The following is a 25668-nucleotide window of genomic DNA, read 5'->3' as shown; positions in this document are numbered from 1 at the left end:
GACCAGACTGAAACGAATAGGTCAAGTCGGCGCCAGACTCAATTGGTCTTCGAGCCACCATAATTTGTCAAAAGTGGTAATCTGTGCTATTTGAATGGGAGAGAGTCTAGGACTAGAGGTCACAGCCTCAGAATTTAGGATGGAGATGAGGAGAAATTTCTTTAGTCAGAGGGTGGTGAATCTGTGGAATTCTTTGCCACAGAAGGCTGTGGAGGCAAAGTCAGCAGATATATTTGAGGCAGAAATAGATTCTTTATTAGTACGGGTGCCAGAGGTTATGGGGAGAAGGCAGGAGAATGGGGTTAGGAGGGAGAGATAGATCAGCCATGATTGAATGGCAGATTAGACTTGATGGGCCAGATGACCTAATTCTTCTCCTATCTCTTATGATACAAAGGTTTGAAGTTTTATAGACCAAGATTCCCATTGGATAGACACGAAATGCTGGAGTAACTCAGCGGGACAGGCAACATCTCAGGAGAGAAGGAATGGGTGATGTTTTGGGTAGAGACCCTTGCAGGTCTGAACTCGTGTTGGGAGCTTTCCACAGCAGCCCTTGAAAGATGTGGATCGACGTTGCCCAAAAATCTATCGAGCCCATTGCTTAGAATTATAGCAAGTCATTTAGCCAAGACGTCAATGATCGGAAAGACTGCACCATCCAGAGAGAAAGGAACTAGTGTCTGAAGTAAACTAGTGGGGCTCTTGAGTAGTAAGGATGAGAGGAGATCTTATCGAAACGTATAAGATTATTAAGTGGTTGGACACGTTAGAGGCAGGAAACATGTTCCCAATGTTGGGGGAGTCCAGAACCAGGGGCCACAGTTTAAGAATAAGGGGTAGGCCATTTAGAACTGAGATGAGGAAAAACGTTTTCAGTCAGAGAGTTGTGAATCTGTGGAATTCTCTGCCTCAGAAGGCAGTGGAGGCCAATTCTCTGAATGCATTCAAGAGAGAGCTGGATAGAGCTCTTAAGGATAGTGGAGTCAGGGGGTATGGGGAGAAGGCAGGAACAGGGTACTGATTGAGAATGATCAGCCATAATCACATTGAATGGCGGTGCTGGCTCGAAGGGCCGAATGGCCTCCTCCTGCACCTATTGTCTATTGTAAGCTTCTATTTGTCAGTCATTTCACCCCCTCCCACCATTTTCTGATCATCTTCGTTAAGAGAAAATGGACAGCTATGTCGGACAATGTAATCCACTCTAGATTTGAATACCGTGTTCCAAAATTGCCACCAAGCCTAAAAAGCAGATTGTGGAAAAGATGGTTTCACATGAATAGACACAATGATTCCAATATCAAATTTATTAGGCTGCATTAGCCACTAATTGTACAATATTATTATCAAAGCCCACCTCACAGTACAATCTCATATGTTACATTCAGGCTTTGATACTATTTGGAAAAATAAACTTAATTCAACCTGTAGACAAAAATACTACAGACAGAGTAAATTACTTTGAATTTTTTTTCAAGTTATATCAGACAACCAAAGAACTCCAGGACAGAAACATAAAATAAAACAAAGGCAAGTTAGCTTCATCATTTGCCTAATTGGAGTATTCCAGCTTACAAAATGGAATTGGAGATTAGAAGGGCAGGATGTTGGTCAGCTTCAAGATGTTAATGGCAAAAATGAGGGCTGGGGTCTTGCCAACAAAATGACTGTGAAGAAAATAAGAATGACAAATCTCCAGGATCAGTTTTGATTGCAGGCTCTTGAAAGGAAGTACAATATTATTAGATACCTTCTAAAGTTCTCTCAATTTGGAAGTAGTTTCTTCGGTTGGGAAAATTACAAGTTATTTTGCTGTTGACCCTTACAAAAGCAGACATCAGGGAAACGGAGACCAACCCGACCAAAATTACATTGTCAAGAGAGCACAGGTCTACAGTTACGGATCAAGCGACTGAACGTGACAAGATTTTCAGCCGTCTGAAAAAAAACATGAATTAGAAAAGCAATTCATGCCCAATACACTAACATAATACATTTTGAAAAGAGGAGCAATGTAGTGAATAGGGAAATGCAAAGAGATTTTATTGACTTCCAAAAGGCATTGATAAAAGTGTCTGGAAAAAAACACTTTCAGCTAACAGCGAGGTTCATGGAACTGAAGCAGACCAGAAAGTGGCCAAGGTACTTTAATTACAACAATCTGGGCTGTGACCTTAAACTTCATATTTTGAAGTTGCAAGCCCAAATCACCACTGTTGTGAAGATCGATGTGATTGTAAACAATGCATCTACAAGTAATATACATTTCAATAAATTTATGCAAATTGGAATAATGATCAAATGTTAGGCCTTCTGCCCGAGACCTCAATGAGTATTTCTTTTCAAATGTCCAGAGAACGTGAAGGTCAAAAAACTGCAGATGCTGGAAATCTGAAATAAAAACAGAAAATACTGCAAACACAGATTATGCCACATTTATGGAACAATGAACAAAGACAGCATAGAAACATAGATTTGTATTCTTATTTTTTTTAAAGTAATGATTTCCAAAGGAATATAAATGTCCTAGCAACCACAGGTGCTGTCAGACAGGTCCATCTTTCCCAACCAAGAGCCAGAGTTCAGATCTCAGATCAGACAGTAATCAGAAAGCAAGGCGCCTCCAAAAGTTAACAAACCCTCCAATCAAGCTGGACAGAATAGCACGTGGAATTTGAGGGCATTCATCCTGTCAGATTACTGTAAAACCAGCAAAATAAGCTCTTTAAAACAAGGAGGTGTCCGAGGTGAGACAAAGGTTCACCTGCACCTCCTCCAACGTCATCTATTGCATCCGCTGCTCTAGATGTCAACTTATTTACATCGGCGATACCAAGCGCAGGCTCGGCGATCGCTTCGCTCAACACCTGCGCTCGGTCTGCGTTGGCCAAACTGATCTCCCGGTGGCCGAGCACTTCAACTCCCCCTCCCATTCCCAGTCTGACCTTTCTGTCATGGGCCTCCTCCAGTGCCATAGTGAGGCCCACTGGAAATTGGAGGAACAGCATCTCATATTTCGCCTGGGCAGCTTGCAGCCCAGTGGTATGAACATCGACTTCTCCAACTTTAGATAGTTCCTCTATCCCTCTCTTCCCCTCCTCCTTCCCAGATCTCCCTCTATCTTCCTGTTTCCACCTATATCCTTCCTTTGTCCCGCCCCCCAGACATCAGTCTGAAGAAGGGTCTAGACCCGAAACGTCACCCATTCCTTCTCTCCAGAGATGCTGCCTGACCTGCTGAGTTACTCCAGCATTTTGTGAATAAATACCTTTGATTTGTACCAGCATCTGCAGTTATTTTCTTATACTGTGTGTCCGAAGTGCTGACTATTTGAAATGATGGAACTGGGGTGATTAAAAAACCCAGTGGGCACTGCTTTAATCGCTAGCAAGATCTGCAGCCCAGTTGTCCTGGGTCTTTCACTGATGAATACAGTGGAATAACAGCGGAGCCAGGAATATTTAATAACAAACTCAAACAATTTTAACTTGAACAGTAACAAACCTTTCCATTTAAAAATAAACTCTTTTCACTACTGATCTGTACGAACATATTACAGTAATACAAGAAAGAACGTAACCTGATGCGTTGAGCCAGCCAATGCAGCACCAAATCATGCCAACTGGATGATATCAGGTCGATTCTTGATCTGTACCAGTGACGGCAACAGTTGCAATAACTAAGACATTACAATTATCTGCCGCTTCCGAGTACAGTGGACATTTCTCAGCAATTCGTGACACGTGGACACCAAAACCAGACATGGACAAGATGATTTCCCAAAGTTAAACCACTTTCCCCTTCATTTGCAGTCACAATTAAATATTGCCACTTAAGTCTAGTGTTGGGAGAGCAAGCCACTAATGCACAGCCCTTTTATGGGATGGGGCAATGATGGAGGATACAGGAATCTCAATAGATTAAGGCAACTAACCCAATTGTTTCTCTTTCCAATAAACGGCAGGGTTTACCCGATTATTTCCTTTAAACAGATTTCCAACATCCACAGAATCTTGCTTTTTGCCCCAGTTATTTTCCTGTGGCCACTTCAAGTGTGGGTGAGAATTAGCCACAGACAACCCTCCAGATGGAACAAGGTGCAGGAGGAATACGTTGGGATGTTGGTGGACAAGGGGAGAAAGCGGGCTAAAGGTAGAAAGAAAGGAGGAGATAGTAATCAATGGTAAAAATCCGAGCTGCTCTTTCACCCGTACTTAGCAAGTGGTGAGAACTCAGCAGAAAAGTACATTATAGCTGAATAAACGGCACCTGCATTAGTGTATCCTTGGGTATTCAGACCATATGTGATTGCCACTATCCCTGCATTGCCAAATCGGACCCCTCACTTACCGGATTGTACACATCCACTACCTCAGCCAACCTCGTGTTAGCCCACTGACAGGCGGTAATCCTGGTGGTGGTGGCGGCGGAGGTCCAGGAGGCTGGCCTCCAGGTGGCACTGTGGGGGGAGGGTAGCTTGTTGGCGGAAGACCAAGTCCTGGAGGAGGTGGCACCGTGTGGGCAGGTGGGATCCGAGGAGGGGGCAAAAACGTAGGATTGTACCCCGGCGGAGGATATCCTGGGGTAGGAGGGGGGATGTTGGGTGGATAAGTTGTGGGAGGAGGGACAGACGGATTGGGATAAACATGTGGGTGGTAAGAGACATGAGCAGGTGGTCCATAAGATGGTATGCTTCCATAGGAGGGTCCGTCAGTCTTCATCATAGATTGCAAGCTCTGGAAACCTTCCCCGGACATGTAAGAGCTGGTCGTTGACATTCCCATTATGTAGGCAGCAGAAGGTGGAGGTCGCTGGGGCATCTGTGGCTGTTGATGTGCAGTAGGAAGAAGAGGCGGTGGGATTGTGGCTTTCGCCACTTCAGAGGAGTTCCCTGTGGAAGGAGGTTCACTGTCAGCAATGGTGGTCCCTGTATTTATTGATGGCTTGCGCTCTGCAAGTTAAAAAAAAGATGAATTTTATCTTCAGATATTTAACAAAAACAGAAGCATAAACACACAAGTATACATTCGCATAGAAAAGGAGAGAAAGGGAATGTGCTCTGGAACTGGCAGAGGATCCTCTTAAACATGAAGGGACATCATTTTAAACTGCAATGTTAGTCGTGGGAGGGCACCCTAACAAGAAGGTAATACCTTCAAGAATTTGGCGGCACAGTGGTGCGGCGGTAGAGCCGTTGCCTTACGGCACCAGAGACCCAGATTCAATCCTGACTACGGGTGCTTTTCTGTACCTTCTCCCCGTGACCTGCGTGGGTTTTCTCTGGGTCCTCCGGTTTCCTCCCACACTCGAAAGACGTACAGATTTGTAGGCTAATTGGCTTGGTATAATTGTAAATTGTCCCGACTGTGTGTAGGATAGTGTTAGTGTGCAGGGATCGCTGGTCAGTGTGGGACGGCACGGTATCGCAGCGGTAGAGTTGCTGCTTTACAGCGAATGCAGCGCCGGAGACTCAGGTTCGATCCTGACTACGGGTGCTGCACTGTAAGGAGTTTGTACGTTCTCCCCGTGACCTGCGTGGGTTTTCTCCGAGATCTTCGGTTTCCTCCCACACTCCAAAGACGTACAGGTATGTAGGTTAATTGGCTGGGTAAATGTAAAAATTGTCCCTAGTGGGTGTAGGATAGTGTTAATGTACGGGGATCGCTGGGCGGCACGGACTTGGAGGGCCGAAAAGGCCTGTTTCCGGCTGTATATATATGATATGATATGATATGATATGACTCGGTTAGTTGAAGGGTCTATTTCTGTGCTATATCTCAATTAAAACTAAAATAAATTGGGCGGATGTGAAACAGTGAGGATGAAAGAATTGAGAACCAGGATTGCCAGCATCTAAAATTCTTTCTTACACAGGATATTTGACAGTGTTATTTTTTAAAAAATAATCACAGTTGATTTTGAATAAAGATGAAACTGTTCCCAGAAACAGAAGGGTCAATAAACAAAGGCCAGAGATACAGGTTGAGCAAAAAAAATAAAAAATCCGGAAACACTTTGTGATGAAATTTGTTATGATCTGGGAGGCTTGGCTCAAAGTCTGGAAGTAGATTACAGTAATTTTCAAGAGACAGGTAAATAATGCTTGAAGGGAAATATACAGGGCGAGTTCACAGCAACTTTTTTTTGCAAACTGTTACACTATTTACTGAATTCTGTTTCACATTTAGCATCACATGTTCTTAGAAGCACTCAAGACGGGGAAATTTAGGGACTGTGCAAAAGTCTCCAGACTTAATTATCTGCAGACAAGCTGTAAACACACATTATCTTTACCAAAGGTTGACATCCTAACAGAAACCTATTCATAGAAAATAGGTGCAGGAGGCCATTTGGCCCTTCGAGCCAGCACCGCCATTCATTGTGATCATGGCTGATCATCCACAATCAGTAACCTGTGCCTGCCTTCTCCTCATACCCCTTGATTCCACTAGCCCCTAGAGCTCTATTTAACTAACTCTCTTTTAAATTCATCCAGTGAATTAGCCTCTACTGTCTTCTGTGGCAGAGAATTCCACAAATTCACAACTCTCTGGGTGAAAAGGTTTCTTCACGGTGTGCCTAGAAAGGATGACAAGCCAGTAGCAGGTCTTCACATTAGACTAATTTGACAACTATGTGACAAATAACACGAAATTTATAACACAAAAATTGGTTTTAAAATACCACTTTGCTAAGGCAATAATTTACAATTTAGTGAGTGAACAAGCTTACCTGGAGGAGGATGGCTTGTTGGTGGAAGTGCTGGATGAGGATTTTCCAACTTGGGAATTTTTGGAGGCTGTAGATCTGCAAAGAATTGAGAAACATTGTTAAAAATAAATTTTAAATTAAAAAAATATATAGGTCAGATTACAAATACAACTGTTCACTAGAAAACCTTGTTACTTCTGCCCAAATTTCACTATGGAGGTAAACCAAACCCTCTTTAAATCACAGGTAGACACAAAATGCTGGAGTAACTCAGCGGGTCAGGCAGCATCTCGGGAAAGAAGGAATGGGTGACATTTCGGGTCGAGACCCTCCTTCAGTCTGCAGAAGGGCCTCGACCCGAAACGTCACCCATTGCTTCTCTCCCGAGATGCTGCCTGACCCGCTGAGTTACTCCAGCATTTTGGGTCTACCTGTGATTTAAACCAGCATCTTCAGTTTTGTTTTCCTATTCTTTAATTGAACCTATACCGTTCATGTCAACCACTAGTGACACAGAGCTCCATATTCTCATCACCCTCCAGGTAACTATATTTCTTCAAGTTCCCCCATTGCATTTCCTGGTCAGTATTGTAAATTGATGGCTTCTAGTTACTCTTTACCCCACATGTAGAAATGTTCTCCCTGTATCCTCCTTTTATAACTAAAAATACCCTCTAATAAGCCACTCATTTGTCTTTTCTAAAGGGAAAAGAGACCAAGTCTGTACATCCTTTCCTGATATGTGGAGCCTCACATTACTATCGTTGGTACTACCTTTGTAAATCTTGTGTGCACCATCTCCAGTTGCCCTGCAACCGTTTCTTAATATGGTAACCAGAACCACAAGCAGCAGTCCACACGTGGAATGTCTCACCAAGTTTCAGTACACGTGTAGTACACAAGTTTATGACGTTTCACTTTGGTCCCCTTTGATATAAACTCGAACACTAGACTTGTTTCCTTGCTGACATTGACAACCTGCGGCACAACCTTTATAACTGGTATAACATAGAGTGCCGGAGAAACTCAATGGGTCAGGCAACATTAGAGGGAATATACAGGCAACGTTTCAGGTCGGGGCCATTCTTCAGACTGTTCCATTTTTGGTTCACTCTATCCATGTTGACCATCAAGTAATCATCTACCCATTCTCATTTACTGCCAAATGGTAATTAAAATGCTTGCTCTTATTTCTTAAATGCTGTTAGAAAATCTGCCTCTACCATCCCTTCAGACTGTTTTCTAGATTCCAACCACATTCTGGGCGAAAAAAAATTCTTCCTAGAATCCCACATAAATCTACCCTTTAACCAAAACTTACATCATGTTGCCATGGTTTAGAGGAACAATGCCATCAAGGTGGAAAGCATGCAGAGAAGATTTACCAGGATGTTGCCAGGCCTCAAGGGCCTGAGCTATTGAGAGAAGTTGGGCATGCCATTATTCCTTGGAGCTACAGAAGGCTGAGGACTGATATTATTGAGGTAGATAAATCATGAGGGTAATAGATGGGGGGTATGCAGAGTAATTTTTCCCCAGAGGAAATAAGAAATAAAGGCATAGATTTAAGGTGAGCGGAAGGATTTAATAGGAACCTTAGGATAACTTTTTCAACACTAAGGATAGGGAGTATATTGAACGAGCTGCCAAAGGAAGTAGTTGAGGCAGGTACAATAACATTTCAAAAGCATTTGGTTAGGTAGATGGATAAGAATAGTTGAGGGATTTTGAGTTTAGTTTAATGTCACCTGTACCGAGGTACAGTGAAAGGCTTTTGTTGCATGCTAACCAGTCAGCTAATCAAGGATATGGGGAAACCTAGGTAAATGGAACCAGCTTAGATTGGGCATCATGACTGACAAGGCAGAGTTGGGCAAAAGGGGCTGTTTCCATGCTGTGTGACTAAACGAAGGAAGCGTTCCACCCGACCTGAACTATTTAAGTCCCTTATAATTTTGTAAGCCCCATTTAGATCCCCCTCAAATTTTCTGAACTCCAAGGAAAACAAATCCATCCCAACTAGTCTCTCCTCACAATTGTAAGTGTCAATTTCACGCAACATCCGAACAAATCACCTCTTCTGCCCTTTCACTGTGGTCAGGTCTTTCCTACCATTTTGCAACCAGAATTGCACCGAGCACTTCAGTGACAGTCTGGTGAACATTTCATGTTGCTGTACAGTAATGCCCAATTCTTATGTTCTCAGCCCAAGAAGGTAAGCACCTTGTGTGCCTTTTTAACCACCTTGCCAACCTGTGCTGTCTTGGAATCCAGAGATCCTTGGAATTGCACTGAGCTCCCCCTGCCCTTCAACACTCCCAAGGGCACGACGTTCAGAGTGAATGTTCCTGCGTTATTAGTCCTCCCGGGTGCATTAACTCACTACATTACCAGCTCTAAATTCCAACTCCGCCATTATTACCAACTTATAAATATTGCCCCAATGTCCAAAACTACCTCTGCACTATAACACCACCAATTCTCATGTCAACTCCAAACCTAGAAACTATACGCATGTTCAGATTCAAATCATGTATGTATAACACATGGAAAAAGTGCCTGAGCACCAATCCTTGGTACAAAACTGGTCATTGGCTTTTACATTCAAATTTTTAAAAACAACCCCCTACCATTTAATACCAGTTTTGGATCCAATTTGCCTGGATTGTATTAGCTCTAATCTTATAGAGCAGTCTCCACAAGGGACCCTGTCAAAGACCATACTGCAGTGTCTTGGAAAGATTCAGTCATGTTGGCCAGACAGGATCCTAGCCCGACAAAGCCACACTGATCACTTTTCCAAGAAGAAATCTGTCCCTCCATTTTGTTTCCAATGACTTCCCTCAATGACATGAGACTCACTGGCCTGTAATTACCTGGCTTTTCCCTGCTGCCCTTCTTGAATAAAGGTACAACATTTGCTGTCCTCCAGTCATCTGGCATCTCACCTGCAGTTAGTGAAGATATAAAAATCTCTGTCAGAGCCCCAGAAATTTCCTACCTCACCTCACACAGCAGGTTTGGGATGCATGTCAACAGGCGCTGGGGATTTATCCACCTTTAAACCCTCCTGCTTTTTAAGGACTTGTTCTAGAAATGTATTGCCATGCTCCCCAAATTCTACAATGTCCTTTAAGTGAACTGTGTGCACAGATTGTTCCTTTGGCCCCTAATGGCCTCACTGTTCCCTTGATACCTACTTGCCCTTATATTTCCAAAATACTTTGAGATGTTCCTTAATCTTATCCACCAATAACATTTTATACCCCCTCAATTTTGTTTTAGACTATTCCTCTCTACAATTTCTACACTCCTGACAACCTCTCTTGCTTTGTTTCTTGTAAATATTCTTGTTGCATGCTTTTTCTCTCTCACCCCCCCCCCCACTTTTCCCTACCCTCAACATCCCTTCTTATCCAAGTTCCTTATACTTGTTTTTACCTTTCATCCATTCTGTTACTTTCCCACTGCCTCTGCATTTTCCAACCTTATTCTGAGGTATCTTATGGAAAGCCTTTTGAAAATATGTAGAATTTACATCTGTTGCATCAGCAGACCCACTTTAAAAAAACATCACTGTTGGTTTAGGTAAACCTTCACTTACGGAAAACTAACTAATTATTACTCCATTATCTCTATTTATTATTTTCTAGACTTCCTATTTGCTCCTTCAGTGGGGATTGTATGATAATCAGTGGAAGCTTGTGTGACTCCAAAGCTCTGCAAGTGACAAGGACTGGGCCTCTTGCTTCCCATCACAGAAAACAATTTACGCCTAAATGCAAGAGCCATAATTGAGAGCTTTTCCAATTTTTTATTATTATAACATTGGCAGTGGCACTTCATAGCAAAGTAGGAAATCAACTTGTTAGTTGGTCATAAAAGCGATATATGTAATCCAGTGCAGAGAAGAGATAACTCATTTGGGAAGGGTGAACACAATTGAGAACATACACAATAATCGTTAGGAGGTAAATAATAAAAAGAGATTGGGTTCTTAGATCTGTTGAACACTCCTTATATCTGTAGATATCACTGCACAGCTATCCAGTCACTAAAGTTTCAATTGATCATCACTGAATACCTGCTGAAGGAGCAAATTTATCTAGGAAGGAAAATATAGAAATAAGCATTATAATTCATGAGTATGGTTTTCCATTAGAGAAAGGTAGATAAGATAATTAGGTGCCTCAGATCCTTATCTTTAACCAGTTGAGGCACAAAATACATCAACAGAGAAGCCATGCCCAAACTGCATACCACACTAGCTAGGCCACCGAATAGGCAATATGTTGCCGGTCCTGGAGAATTATAGTTATGAGAGACGGACTAGTTTAGTTTATTATTGTTATGGGTACAGAGGTACAGCAAAAAGCTTTTTTGTAGCGTGCTGCCCAGTCGACGAAAAGACTACACATGATTACAATCAAGCTGTCCACAGTACACAGATATAGGATAAAGGGTTTATCATTTAGTCCAAGTTAAAGCCGATTAAAGATAGTTCAAAAGTCTTCTATGAGGTTGCTGGCAGGTCAAGGTCACACTTTAGCTTGTGAGAGGACATTCAGTTGCCTGATAGCAGCTGGGAAGAAACTGTCCCTGAATCTGGATGTATGCGAGAAGATTACAATTGTTTCCTATGGAACAAACGTCACTGAGGTGTGTTTTAATTGATTCGTAAATCAATGAGCCACCCAATATAGGATTTAAAAGGCAAATCTTTTTCCCATAACAGAGCAGTGAATAACTCGAGATAGAGTTTTAAATTAATTGAAAGAAAAATTGGGAATAAAGTCGATTAATTGTTTTTTCTATCTAATGAGTGGTAGTGATCTGAAACGTACTATCTAAAAAGGTGGAGGAGGAAAAAACCCATTTACATTTAAAAGGTACCTCGATGAGCACATGAAGCAGCATAACCTCCAAATATATCGACTGAGAGCAAGGAAGTAGAGAAATCTATAAACAATTCCATTTTTGGTTGGAATGAATGTAACAATGTTTTCCTTTGTGCCATTTCTTTAAATATAAACATAAAATACTGAACAGGAAATCAATGCTAAGAGTGCAACAAAAACGATAATTAAAATCCAGAAGCACAATACCTAGTGTCTTCCCATCTTCCTTTGGAGAAGCGACCTAACAGAGGAAAGATCAAACACACAAAATGTCAGATTAAATATTACACTGAGATGCACTGTCAAATGACAAAAACATTAAGTTCATATGGGTGGAGACAGAAGAATTAAGTCACACACACACACAGTTTTCAAATCTGCATACTTGTACATCTAGAATAAAGTAAGTAGAAAATGGTGACTCCACATTGAGACCATTTCACTCACCGCTGCTCGCTTGATCTGTCGAGGTGGTGTTGATTGAGGGGAATGTTTTTTGGTTTGCTGCACCTGTATTGGTGCTAGCGGTTGCTCCAAACTTGGGATTGCTGCCAATTGGTGCTGGGGGGGCTGGGGCATCTGCTGTTGTCCTTGGGAATAGAGGTCCAGTATCTGGTGGCAAATATCTGTGCAAAGCCAAAAGTCAGGCATCAGGCATTGCAACTTCATAAGGTATCGGATCAGAAGTAGGCCATTTGGCCCATCAAGTCTAATCTGCCAATCTATCTTTTCCTCTCAACGCCATTCTCCTGCCTTCTCCCTTTCACCCCCGACACCCTTACTAATCAAGAATCTCTCAATCACCCCGTTAAAAATATCCATTGACATGGCCGCCGCGGCCTTCTGTGGCAATGAATTCCACAGATTCACCACCCTCCAACCAAATAATTTCATCCTCAACTCCTTTCCAAAGGAAAAAGCTTTTATTCTGAGGCTGTGACCTCAAGTCCTAGACTCTCCCACTAGTGGAAACATCCTCCCCTCATCCACTCCATCTAGGCCTTTCACTATTCAAAATGAACAAAACTTTTAAAAACCCCCCAGCAGGCAGCTGAGAAATAAAGAATTACCCAATAATGCAGCTGATGCAAGCAAGTTGAGTCCCAACTTGGGAAATATACCACTGTATGATTAATGAGATATCAAAACCCAACCAAATTTGGCCACCAATATAATCCTAATACTGAACATAAAAAGATGCCTCAAACAAGACAGAAATTGTATTTAAAATCTAGTATGTCGTAGAATAGGTTCGGTGGGAGCATTAGGCAACTGCTTGGTTGCTGGAGTGGCAGTAAAGAGTGGAGAAGCTTGCTGAGGGTATACTTTTCCAGATTATCTTGCACCAAATGTTATTCCCTTTATCATGTATCTGTACACTGTGGATGGCTAGATTGTAATCATGTATAGTCTTTCCACTGGCTGGTAAGCACACAAAAAAAGATTTTCACAGTACCCTAGTGCATGTGACAATAAACGGGACTAAAACTAAACTAGTGTTCAGATTCTAGACACAACAAAAAAAAATCCTTTGTACCATAGCATAAACCAGGATTACATTGAATTCAAAAGATAGACACAAAATGCTGGAATAACTCAGATAGCCACAAAATGCTGGAATAACTCAGATAGACACAAAATGCTGGAATAACTCAGGACAGGCAGCAGGAAGGACGGAATGGATGACGCTTCAGGTCAAGATCCTTCTTCGGAATTCTCCATTATATTGAATTCAATGTGATAAATATCTCAAAGTTTAGACACGCATTTGGTTGCTTTCAAATCATATCGCAAACATTTGAAGAACACAAGGAATAGGACGACTTATTTACTTCGGCGAAACCAAGCGCAGGCTCGGCGATCGCTTCGCTCAACGCCTGAGCTCGGTCCGCGTTGGCCAAACTGGTCTCCCGGTGGCCGAGCACTTCAACACCCCCTCCCACTCCCAGTCTGACCTTTCTGTCATGGGCCTCCTCCAGTGCCATAGTGAGGCCCACCGGAAATTGGAGGAACAGCACCTCATATTTCGCCTGGGCAGCTTGCAGCCCAGTGGCATGAACATCGACTTCTCCAACTTTAGATAGCTCCTCTGTCCCTCTCTTCCCCTCCTCCTTCCCAGATCTCCCTCTATCTTCGTCTCCACCTATATCCTTCCTTTGTCCCGCCCCCCTGACATCAGTCTGAAGAAGGGCCTCGACCCGAAACGTCACCCATTCCTTCTCTCCCGAGATGCTGCCTGACCTGCTGAGTTACTCCAGCATTTTGTGAATAAATACCTTCGATTTGTACCAGCATCTGCAGTTATTTTCTTATACAAGGAATAGGACGAATACTTGAAAGGAAGATTTTGGCTGGGCTATTAGGAGAGGATGTGGAACGAGACCAGCAAGATTGTTCCTGTGAAAAAAACTATTGCCGACACAATGGGCTGCAAGACCTCCAACTGTGTTGTGACCTTTGTGTTTCTGTGACTGTTAACTGTACCTTCCAGTAATTCGACAGGCACATCCTGTACAAACTGCTCCCACCATCTCCTGTAAATTGGCTTGGCCGACCATTCCTGGATCTCAAACTTGCACAGCCTACCAGCGAGGTACATCACGGCCACGGCAATAATCTCAGGTTCCCACTGCAGACAGAGCATGGTGCACAGGCTGGAAGAAAGACAAATTGCACATTGTTAAAGGAGCCGTCGAAAACCTTTGAACGAAAAACATATCGGATAACAACAAAAAATGATCTTATCCTGTTAACGTATGATCAGCCTTAAGTCTATGCGAAGAGTACATTTCAAAAGGCAGTTTACCTGTCATTTACGAAGGTCCAAGCCATTTGCACCAGCTTTTGAAGTTTGTTTTTGTCACCTACAGAGAGAGAAAATTGGACTAACATTATGTGTAACCTCTTAGTTCAAAACCTATGAATCAAGAAGAAATAATGTTAGGTTTATCTAAAGTTTAACATTTATCTACTGCAAAAAAATAACAAATGTTCTGAGTTGTGTTCTCAAATATGATTATTTTCACTTCATGTTTGAAATTTTGAAAACATAACTCAGCACATTTTACCACGTTCTTCCCCTTTAGCAGGCAATAACACATCAAACTTCATTTGTCAGCTTCTGCACCTACTCCTTGATTGATCTGGGGTGTCCAGGTTTCTGTTCTCAGTAGGTCACATGTGGCCTGCAGACCTATTAATAAAGGTCAAATCTATGTCCTTATCAACACAAATTTTGTGGCTTCACCTTGCTCTGGCACCAAGAATTCTGTGTAAATTTCCACGCCACACAAAATTCAAATAGAGCAACCTGGGTGAAAGATAGGCAAAAGAAATAGAATTGAACTCCCTCCCTCCCACCGACTTCCAAGGTCCAATAGTAAGAATTCGGTGGTCGCATGCACCCTGAGACTGCAAGCGGGACACTCCTTTCTAACTAGTTTAACCTATTTATGCAAGACGATTAAGACCGCGCATAACATGCATTTTGTACAATATTAGTTAATGCATCACGTTCAGTTCCAAAACAAATCCCCATTAAAAAAAATTGCACTGTCAACATGTAAACGCACCACATGCTTTGGTACTTAAACCAGGAATACACAGGCCTGATCTGGAAGTCTTTTTATTTTTTTCATTTGTGATTCCTAAGCGCAATTAATGCAAGTAGAAGAAATTTCTTTACTTAAGAGGATGATGAAACTCTACCCCAGAGGATTGGAGAAAGGTTTTCAACTCAGAAGTATTCCCCAAAAGCTAAGATAGATCCATTAGAGCTCTCACTCACTATCTTCTTTAAAATTTAAAGCCACCATCTCTCCCAGTCTTTCAATACACTGCCGTCTACTGTGGCCGTGACATCAAACTAAGTAAATGCATGGGGATGAGATCAAACCAGACAATTTCTGTTTTCTATTGGTGGTGCATTTACAAGCGAAGTCTGCAAATAAAACAAAATTTAACGACATTCAATCAAGAATTAATAGCTTATTCTTCTGTATTAGAGATGTGTTTTCAGATAAATGTTAGTAACTGAGGAAGACATTGATTTTCAGTGCGAACATCCAACATGTTACTGAGCTGTCAGCATCAATGTGCACATATCAAATAAAACCATACAATCAAAAATTAGCTCAACAGGCAGAACTGCAATCCAATTACAAGAATCTAGTTGGTCATGTTACTTTAAATTGTGGTTTACAAGGTCTGAAGCTTATGCAGATGATTACCATGTGACCATATAGGCAATATTGCTCACAAATGTGAATTTTGCATCTATTTATTTTTAATTGCAATCAATGCTTAACCTCAAAGACCCCTTCTCAGTAATCCAAGCTTCTCAGATCAATATTTACAAATCATACTGCGCATTCGAGAAATATAACCAGCTGAGTTTTGTTTGAAATATGTGCATTTGTTACTAAACTGGACAGTGTTAAAGCGGCAAATTGAAGCGAAATTAACTGGAGACTCCATAGTCTCAGCACAAACATGCAATTCCAGTACCTTTAAGTTGCTTAGCATACTTGAGCAAGAACTGATAAGGATGTTCAACCTGCAGGTCAAATTTAATTGTCTGTAGTAGTATTCTCTCGAGAACCATGACTTCTTCCTAAATAAGAAGCAAAAAATATATTTTTAAACTGTGCATGCAAGAAACATGGCGCATTCAAATTTCAATCAGCTTTGGAGAGCTAAATAAACCAAACAGTAATTGTAGTAGGAAATAACTGCAGATGCTGGCTTAAATCAAAGGTAGACACAAAATGCTGGAGTAACTCAGCAGGACAGGCAGCAACTCTGGAGAAGGAATGGGTGACGTTTCGGGTCGAGACCCATCAGTCTGATGAAGGGTCTCGACCCGAAACGTCACCCATTCCTTCTCTCCAGAGATGCTGCCTGACCCGCTGCGTTACTCCAGCATTTTGTGTCCACCTTGTAATCTATGATGGTCGTCAAGGTCTGCCATGGTCAGCTGACAACTGGTTGATTGAATTGAAACTCCGGCTCGTTTCAGAAGTCTTTCTTGGCTTTTCCGGAAGCCTTGCGAAGATCAAACCTGGCCTTTTTCCCCCCCCACAGTGCAGGACAATCCCCCAAAAGCCTTCGATATGGAGTTTAGCAGAAAGCACATCTCCCTATTCACCCAAGGTTTCAGGTCAAGATATTTTTGCCAAACCTTACCATGATAAAAAAATAATTCGATTCGCCTGGAAGAATGGAGTTGAAAAATGACATGCAACATATTACTACACTGATGCAAAAAACAAAACAAAAACAAATTAACACCAACCTTGGGATCATCTCCAAATTGTGAAAACTGTACATCATTCAGCAAACTTCGAGCGGTTTTAATGATATCTTTACACTTTTTGGGAGTTTCTTCTACTTTGCCAGCCAGAAAGAGACAGCAGCCTCCTGTGACCTACATTAACAGAAAGACAAGTTAGAAATATGCGTGCGGCCTGCAATCTGCTGTGGTGAACAACTCTGATATGTGGCTTTGTAAGGAATTTCAATGACACAGCAATATGCGAGCAGGAACCAGCCACAAGTATACAAACATAACACTGCAAAATCCTCCAGAAAAGCTTGCTTAGGAACCAATGTAGATTAACAGCAGCCTTTCCCAACCATAGACTTTGAATACAATGCATTGCCTTATTTACTTTCTCTTGTCACATTATTCCGTTGGCTGGGGGCAGAGAGTTAATCTCCAAGTCGGTTAAACATTGCCCTATATCAGGTCTCCAGAAACACATTTATGGAGTAGCACTCGGTCTGTCAGATGACATGGCTGAAAACTGCTTTTATCATTCAATTTAATGGGAAAGTTAGATACAAAACTATATTGTGCGGCTTAATTCTGAGCACTACGAGGGAGTACTTTAAATATGAATAAACGCCTGCAGAAGAGTCTTGCACAGTCTCTTGCCCATAGTAGATGAATCGAGGACCAGAGGTAATCGGTTTAAGGTGAAGGGGAGAAGATTTAATAGGAATCTGAAGGGTAACTTTTTCACAAAAACGGTGGTGGGTATATGGAACAAGTTGCCAGAGGAGGTAGTTGAGGTAGGGATTATCCAAACATTTAAGAAACAGTTAGACAGGTACATGGATAGGACAGGTTTGGAGGGATATGGACCATACACGGGCAGATGGGACGAGTGTAGCTGGGACATGTTGGCTGTGGGCAAGGTGGGCCGAAGGGTCTGTTCCCACACAGTATCACTCTGTGACTCCATAAAAGAAAAAGTGTTTCTCTCATATCTCCCATTACCCAAAATTATTAACTAATCCCTCTGGTCGTGAGAACATTCCCTGCACTTTCTTTACCCTGTCAAAACCATCAGAGCCTGTACAGTTCCAAGAGATTTGTCTCAGCCTCTGCTCTAAGGAGACCCCCAACTTTCCTATTATCAGAACCATGTTTTCCTCTGAAAACTCCTCACATTGGCTCACATCCTCCCGACTATGTGGTCAGCGGAAATGGATACAAAACGCCACAGGTGGCCTGATGAGCGTTATGAAGGGTGCACATAATGTCCCTACTTTTGTACTCTGTACTTCTACTTTATGAATCACAGGCTCCCTCTAATTGAATGATTAATCAGCCAGCTTGTCCAATGACATATGTATACATGCACTCAGGTCCTTTGTTCCAGCACAGCCTCGGCAAATAGATCTTTGGTCTGTATCATCTCTTATTCTTTTTGCTAAAATACATCACTTCTTATTTCTTTGTATGAAATTTGCCCACTTGTCTATTTGCAGGCTATGACTAATCCCACTGTTCAATCACTCTTTGAAGCTGTACTTGGGGGCATCATCAGCATCACAAGTACACGAGATAACTACTCACTGCATATCTGCATTACAATGAATTTAATGTGGTCTAATCTACAGGGCACAATGCAAGTGGGATCCAGGATAGTTTCTCCCATGGTAATAACAAAAGGAAACAAAACCGAGCAGGAGCATTCAAAAAGCAATAGAAAGCACGGTTCACAACGTGTGCACTATTCTGGTCACCATACTAAACTGGGCATAAACATGGTATTTAAATCCCAGAAGGTCAAGCCAGGAAAAGATAACAGTCTACTAAATCTGTGTTGTGCTACGCAGCAGTTTGATCAGAGTGTGGGATGTTCGACTCAAGCTACATCCTTATGCATCCTTATGCAATCCCTCAAACATTTTTTTCTAAAAAATATCCTGTTCAAATGACTTAACACTACATCTAAATGCTTATGTGACAACAGGGTCAGGATTTTTTTTAAAGCAGAGGATTAGCCAACATTCCAGATATAATCTATAAATGGCCCTACATTATTAGAGGACATCTCTGCTCTTCCAATCACATCATCTTGTATCCAGGTCTTTTTGAACACTAACACCCTTTAATCTAATTTTATTTAAGAAATACTCTTCCTCTTTTTGCTAAAGTAGTCCACCTCACATTTTCCACATTGTGCTCTGGCTACCATGTCCCCAACTATGACACATCACTTTATCCTTGTCACACTTGATTCGACCATCTAGCTTTATGTACAAGATTGCTGATGATAAATTACATGACACTCCTTCATACAATCATCACCACAGATCATGAAGATCACAACACAACAACAACCAACGTAAAAATAACCCTTGTTGTCTGCCATTCTTAATCCAAACCAGTACATGACCCCCTAATATTGTGCCCTGGAATTTGACTTGATAAACCCACATAGTATCTTACTGAAGACCTAACAAAAGTCCAAGTGCCCCCCCATCATCTGGTTCACCCTTGTAAATTCTGCTGGTTACAATCTTAGTTCCAATTGTTTAGTTTAGTTTAGAGATACACAAGGGAAACAGGCCTTTCGACCCACTGAGTCTGGAACGACCAGCGATCCACGCACACTAACACTATCTGGCACACACTCGGGACAATTTACACATACACCAAGCCAATTAACCTACATACCTCTATGTCTTTGGAGTGTGGGAGGAAACCAAAGATCTCGGAGAAAACCTTCAACTTTTTATACTGATAAATTCCATCATTTTCCCTTCTACTGTCGCCTAATCATCTAGTTTAAGGTTCCCTGCTTCTCCCCTCCTCTCCCTCCTTTCTCAAATGCATATAAAAAATTATATTATTCCATTTTCTCAGTTCAAGTGAGCACTAGTGTCTTTGGCCATCGCTCAAAGAAAAATTGGTCCGCAGTTCAAGAGCATGGAGCTCACTCTGGTAAAGTTGCGGTTCTCCAAGATGGAGACAATCTCTAAGATGGAGACAATCTCTAAAGACTATGAAGTTACCAGATAACCTTTCTTCAAGGATTAGAGTCAAGTACTGAGCAGGATTCTCTCATCAGCAGGACACTCATGAAGCAAAAATTGGTTTCTATCTGCTGGGGCATATTAACGCAGTTTTTTGTTACCCAAACAAAAGACATATTTGGAGATTCTGCTGCAAAAGTAACTTATCAATCTGCTGCAATCCACATGCGAAAAAAGCCAGTTAGTCTGAATAAAACATAACTGAACAATACAAAGATGCTTTAATCAGTGTTGAAAAATTACTGAACTTAATTCAGCAGGGCTGTTTAGTACTTACATATCTCGGAAATTGTTTGAAGGAATGAAACATGTAAAAACGATGAAAATAGATGATTCCTGTGGCCAGTGTGTCATAATGTCTTGCAGTTTTGGTTAAAGAAAGACATATTTAGTAATAAATCCCCTCAGCTATGTAAACAAAACTGAAATACATTGGAAATATTCCTCCCCCAAGATTATCTTCATGCTAGTAAGATCTCATTTGATTCTTAGACTATGCTCTGTTATCATTGGCGATCTTAATACTTTAACTCTTTCCTTAAAGTGGCATTTTAATACGAGTAAATAGTAGCCGCGGCTACACAGATAAAGATTAAACCACCCTTTCCTGAAAGTTAATTCCATATGTTGATAAAAATAGAAAATACAAAAGATATTCAGTGGGTTAAAGACCACTGATGAATGTGGAAACAGTTAAGATTTCAGGTAGAGTACCTTGCATTTTCAGATTATTTTCTTTAAGTCTTGAGTTAATTGTTTTAATGATGCGTGATTGGTTTTAAGTCTTTGTAAACTTACTGAATTCAAAAATTGAACTTTAAGCCAAGAAACGAATTCAGCCAAAAGCAAATTGGCGATCTTAATACTTTAACTCTTTCCTTAAAGTGAATATCTAAAAATATAGCTTAATGAGGAAATACACAATCATCATGAACTCTGAAGACTGAGCCAGAATCAAGAATGACTGCAGAATTTCAGCTGAAAACAGGAAGGTTGGAAAAAGAGCATGCAAGTATGTTTTTTGAAAGAAACATTACCTTCAATAGAATGGGCTTCTGCGACAATACTCTATACTATATTCACAAGTACAATCAATAGACAATAGACAATAGGTGTAGGAGTAGGCCATTCGGCCCTTCGAGCCAGCACCGCCATTCAATGTGATCATGGCTGATCATTCTCAATCAGTACCCCGTTCCTGCCTTCTCCCCATACCCCCTGACTCCGCTATCCTTAAGAGCTCTATCTAGCTCTCTCTTGAATGCATTCAGAGAATTGGCCTCCAATCAAGGCAAGTAGTAGTATTAAATATTCTGATGAAATTTCAATGTCCTGAAATGTTCATAAGTCATAGGAGCAGAATTAGGCCATCCAGCTCATCGAGTCCACTCCGTCATTCTTTCCCTTCAACCCCATTCTCCTGCCTTCTCCCCATAATTTTCTGTCATCAAACATTTCCAGTGTTTTCTATCTTCTTATACAATAAGGCACCTACCAATAAAAAAAATCCAGACTATGGGCGATTGTATTGTAAACAGTGGAATATTAACAACTTTGGGGGTGGGGGGGGAGGATTGACTGGTAACTAAATGGCAGACCAAATCAGAGTAAGAGCAAAGAGCTTTTGCTTGAATTCTCCGTTAATTATGGGGCAAAAGGCAGCTGTCAGCTAAATTGTCCTACACAATTTTCTCCAAGTACTTTATAATGAATGTATGAACATACAGGAAATAGCTGACTTGTACTTAAACAGGAGTGAAAAGGTCCTTGCAAAGGAAAAAAAAATTCTTACATCCTTCCATTGATGGAGAAAATTTCTAAAGACATTCAAAAGGATACAGCCCTAAACGTGTTCCCACATCAAATATAAACCTGGCACCCTCTCGGCGATAGCGTGCTTCTGTGGCTGGATCGAGACCCTCTAACTGGGATGGGGTGTGCGCCAGATCCTTCTTATCCCAATACCAGCATGGCTTCCTAAGGTCCACATTTGCCAGTGCTGTAGTCAGGGTAGAGTTCTCCTTATTTTCCTTCATTTACCTGCAGTCAGAAAGTAAACTTTTATTGAAAAGGTCAGTTATCAAATGGTTTCACAACTGGAGGAGAGATTTTCCTTTTGGATTATCAAAAATTATGAAGCGCGTTGATTACAAAACATTCTATACTTTTATAAGAAAAATTGTATTTGGCTAACATGATTTTGATAACTGCGTCAGTGATGCTGTTGTGGACTAATACTCGCCCTCAGCACTGAGTAATTCTGATAAAGTCAGGTATAAATATTCTAATTCAGTGATATCAAAGCAGATAGTGGTTGCAGTGTGTACTTATTCAGAATGAATTGCAGCATCAGAAAAGAGGACTAATTAATTAACTTTGCTCAATACCAAAATTCCTGATTAAAGTTACAAGATACAAGTATTTATACAGATTAGCATTATAATTCCATTTGATACAACTATATTTTGTGGACATACTTTCTTCACATCACTTGACAGGCAATTCTGCTCAAGAGGCACATAAATTACAATTTAGGTTTAGGTTTACTATTGCCACGTGTGTTAAGGTAAAGTGAAAAGCCTTGTTTTGCATGCTATCCAATTAAAATCAAATAATATACATAAATACAATCAAGCAAGACTAAAGTATCAGAGGTAGCGCATCATAGCACTCCAGAGACATCAAATAAATTCTTCACCTATTTGTTAACTTCAACAATTCAGCCCTTATTTTGAGACTGTGACTTGTTAGCATTCAAATAAATCCTCCCTACATCTTCCCTGTCAAGCCCTTGCATTCCAAAGAAGTAGCTATTTTTGTTCCCAATGTTCAAGAACAGAGGCTTGCCATTGTCTATCACTGCATGTAACAAACCCATGATCCCAGCAACTAGAGTAGCAAATTCCACTGCAGCATGCATTATACGTTAGGGTAAGGAGGCCAACATTATTTACAAATAAAAAACAATACATTCTGACATTTCTGTTCATTTCAGATTTCCAGCATCGACTGATTTTTGTGCTTAATTTTCAAATTACACACAATATTCCAAACGTGATCTTATCAACATCTTCAATAGCACCTCAATGCCTCTTTTTCCTTAGAATGCATAGGATGTTCGGCATGTCTCCAATCACTCTAACCAACTTCTACAGATGTGCTGTAAAAAGCATTTTATCAGGATGCATCACAGCAAGTTGTGGACATTCCCTTCTATGGACTCCATCGACACGTCACACTGCCTCGGCAAGGCCACCAGAATAATTAAGGACGAGTCTCACCCTGGTCACTCCCTCTTCTCCCCTCTTTCATCAGCTTAGAGGAACAGAAGTGTGAAAACGCACACCACTAGACTCAGGGAAAGTTTCTCCCCAGCTGTTCTTGGTCCTCCAAAATATTCCAAATGGAATTTAAACTGGAGGTGGCCAGGCAAATGAACCATCCTATCACCAACTAGAGAGCAGTCCTGACCTACTGTCTACCACATTGGAGACCATCAGACTATAAGACTTTATCTTGGACTAAACATCCCTTTATCCTGTCTAACGTGGATGCATCACATTTGATCTTTTCATTGGCTGGATAGCACACAACAAAAAAATATTTTCACTGCACCTCAGTACACATGACAATAATTATAAACTAAGTGTAATAGGGCATACCTATTCTTACATTCAAATTTTCTTAATCAAAATCAATACTTCTGTTCATAACTGGCTATTGCCTGCTAGATTTCACTAACCTGCGTAAAGGGCACCTAGGTCCCTTTGAATGTCAACATTTCACAATCACACTTAGCATCTGAAACATTTTTTAGAAAGAGATAACCTCACTTTTGCAGTAGTGCTTGCCATCTGGCACATTGCTGTCTTCCATTCAGCTTGTCTGCATTTCCATCACCACTCACATGACTGGCTAATTTTTACCAGCAAATGCAACATTTTGATCATCCTTCTCAGAAATCTAACATCACTCCCAGTCCTTAGGTTAACTCCTACCCCTAGTAACATCAAGCCTTTGTCCTTTATTTAATGCTCTCCAATTCAGCCTGCATTGTTAGACTACTTATGCTGTTGTTTTAGCGCTTTACATGGAGCCATTAATATAAATTAATTATTATTGATTCAGATGTTAGTAATTGACTGCCTCTTATCATAGCCTTTAACGCAGTTTCTCAATCCACCAGTCAATTTGCACTTCATAACTTGGCATGTGTGTGTAGAATAGAACTTGTGTACGGCGATTGTTATAGGATGGAACTGCAGATGCTGGCTTACACAGAAGACAGACACAAATTGCTGGAGTAAGCAGGACAGGCAGCATCTCTGGAGAGAATCTCTGTACAAGGCCCTAGTGAGACCACATCTGGAGTACCGTGTGCAGTTTTGGTCTCCAAATTTGAGGAAGGATATTCTTGAGGGTGTGTAGCATAGGTTTACTAGGTTAATTCCCAGAATGGCAGGACTGTCCTATGTTGAAAGACTGGAGCGGCTAGGCTTGTAAACACTGGAATTTAGAAGGATGAGAGGGGATCTTATCAAAACATACAAGATTATTAAGGGGCTGGACACATAAGAGGCAGGAAACACGTTCCAAATGTTAGGGGGAGTCCAGAACCAGGGCCCACAGTTTAAGAGTAAGGGGTAGGCCATTTAGAACAGAGATGAGGAAAAACTTTTTCACTCAGAGAGTTGTGAATCTGTGGAATGCTCTGCCTCAGAAGGCAGTGGAGGCCAATTCTCTGAATGCATTCAAGAGAGAGCTAGATAGAGCTCTTAAGGATAGCGGAGTCAGGGGGTATGGGGAGAAGGCAGGAACGGGTACTGATTGAAAATGATCAGCCATGATCACATTGAATGGCGGTGCTGGCTCGAAGGGCCGAATGGCCTACTCCTGCACTTATGGTCTATTGTCTAATGGGTGATCATATCATATCATATCATATATTTACAGCCGGAAACAGGCCTTTTCGGCCCTCCAAGTCCGTGCCGCCCAGCGATCCCCGTACATTAACACTATTCTACACCCACTAGGGACAATTTTTCACATTTACCCAGCCAATTAACCTACATACCTGTACGTCTTTGGAGTGTGGGAGGAAACCGAAGATCTCGGAGAAAACCCACGCAGGTCACGGGGAGAACGTACAAACTCCTTACAGTGCAGCACCCGTAGTCAGGATCGAACCTGAGTCTCCGGCGCTGCATTCGCTGTAAAGCAGCAACACTACCGCTGCGCTACCGTGCTAATGGGTGATGTTTCGGGTCGAGACCCTTCTTCATAGGGGTTGCTTTGTTTAGATTAAAAACCTTGGTTTCAGAAGCACTACACCCACCCTACAACAAATCAACAAGTATGTGTGCATGTTGGAATTATTTATATAGAGCGAGGTTTTCTTCCCTGTTGTTGTTGTTGGCAGCCGCGACACCATCGTCACTCTTACCTGAGACAGCGCTGAGGCGCGGCCTCCACTTCACCAAGAAGGGAAGCCTCGGCCGCCACAAACACAGCTCCTCCCCGGTTAAGACCGTTGGCGGAATCCAGACAGAAGGGCGAAGTGTAGGGAGGAGGGAAGGAGAAAAAAAACACCAAAAAAAGACAAGGAATCCAGGGGATTATCCGATCGAAGTGGCAGCACTTTCACTCGCAACTCTCGTAACTTCCCCAACGAGTCGAACAGGGCGCCGCCATTTTGAATAAACCACCCCCCACACGCAGACGAGCGGCC

At 41.6% G+C, this 25668-nt stretch overlaps 1 protein-coding gene across 4 annotated transcripts; it reads right to left on the bottom strand.

Moving 5' to 3' along the window:
- Positions 1-1331: 1331 nt before the first annotated feature.
- On the bottom strand, positions 1332-25638 carry ccnk (cyclin K). 4 transcript variants are annotated; one of them, XM_078406854.1, is made up of 13 exons: positions 25384-25638; positions 21780-21980; positions 20218-20299; positions 16906-17037; positions 16119-16224; positions 14419-14497; positions 14097-14266; positions 12060-12238; positions 11820-11853; positions 9591-9662; positions 6736-6810; positions 4354-4954; positions 1332-2394 (listed from the first exon to the last, which is right to left on the bottom strand). In XM_078406854.1, exons 2-12 carry the CDS (start codon positions 21974-21976, stop codon positions 4371-4373), a joined length of 1710 nt encoding a protein of 569 aa, XP_078262980.1. In that variant the 5' UTR covers positions 21977-21980; positions 25384-25638; the 3' UTR covers positions 1332-2394; positions 4354-4370. The 4 variants fall into 4 exon arrangements, with proteins under 4 accessions (XP_078262980.1, XP_078262981.1, XP_078262982.1 ...); XM_078406855.1 differs by having other exon boundaries at positions 14419-14476; XM_078406856.1 differs by lacking the exon at positions 9591-9662.
- Positions 25639-25668: the final 30 nt, after the last annotated feature.

The sequence above is a fragment of the Rhinoraja longicauda genome, chromosome 10, assembly GCF_053455715.1.
Source record: "Rhinoraja longicauda isolate Sanriku21f chromosome 10, sRhiLon1.1, whole genome shotgun sequence".
Taxonomy (NCBI): Eukaryota; Metazoa; Chordata; class Chondrichthyes; order Rajiformes; family Arhynchobatidae; genus Rhinoraja; species Rhinoraja longicauda.
This window is presented reverse-complemented; position numbering and strand designations above follow the sequence as displayed.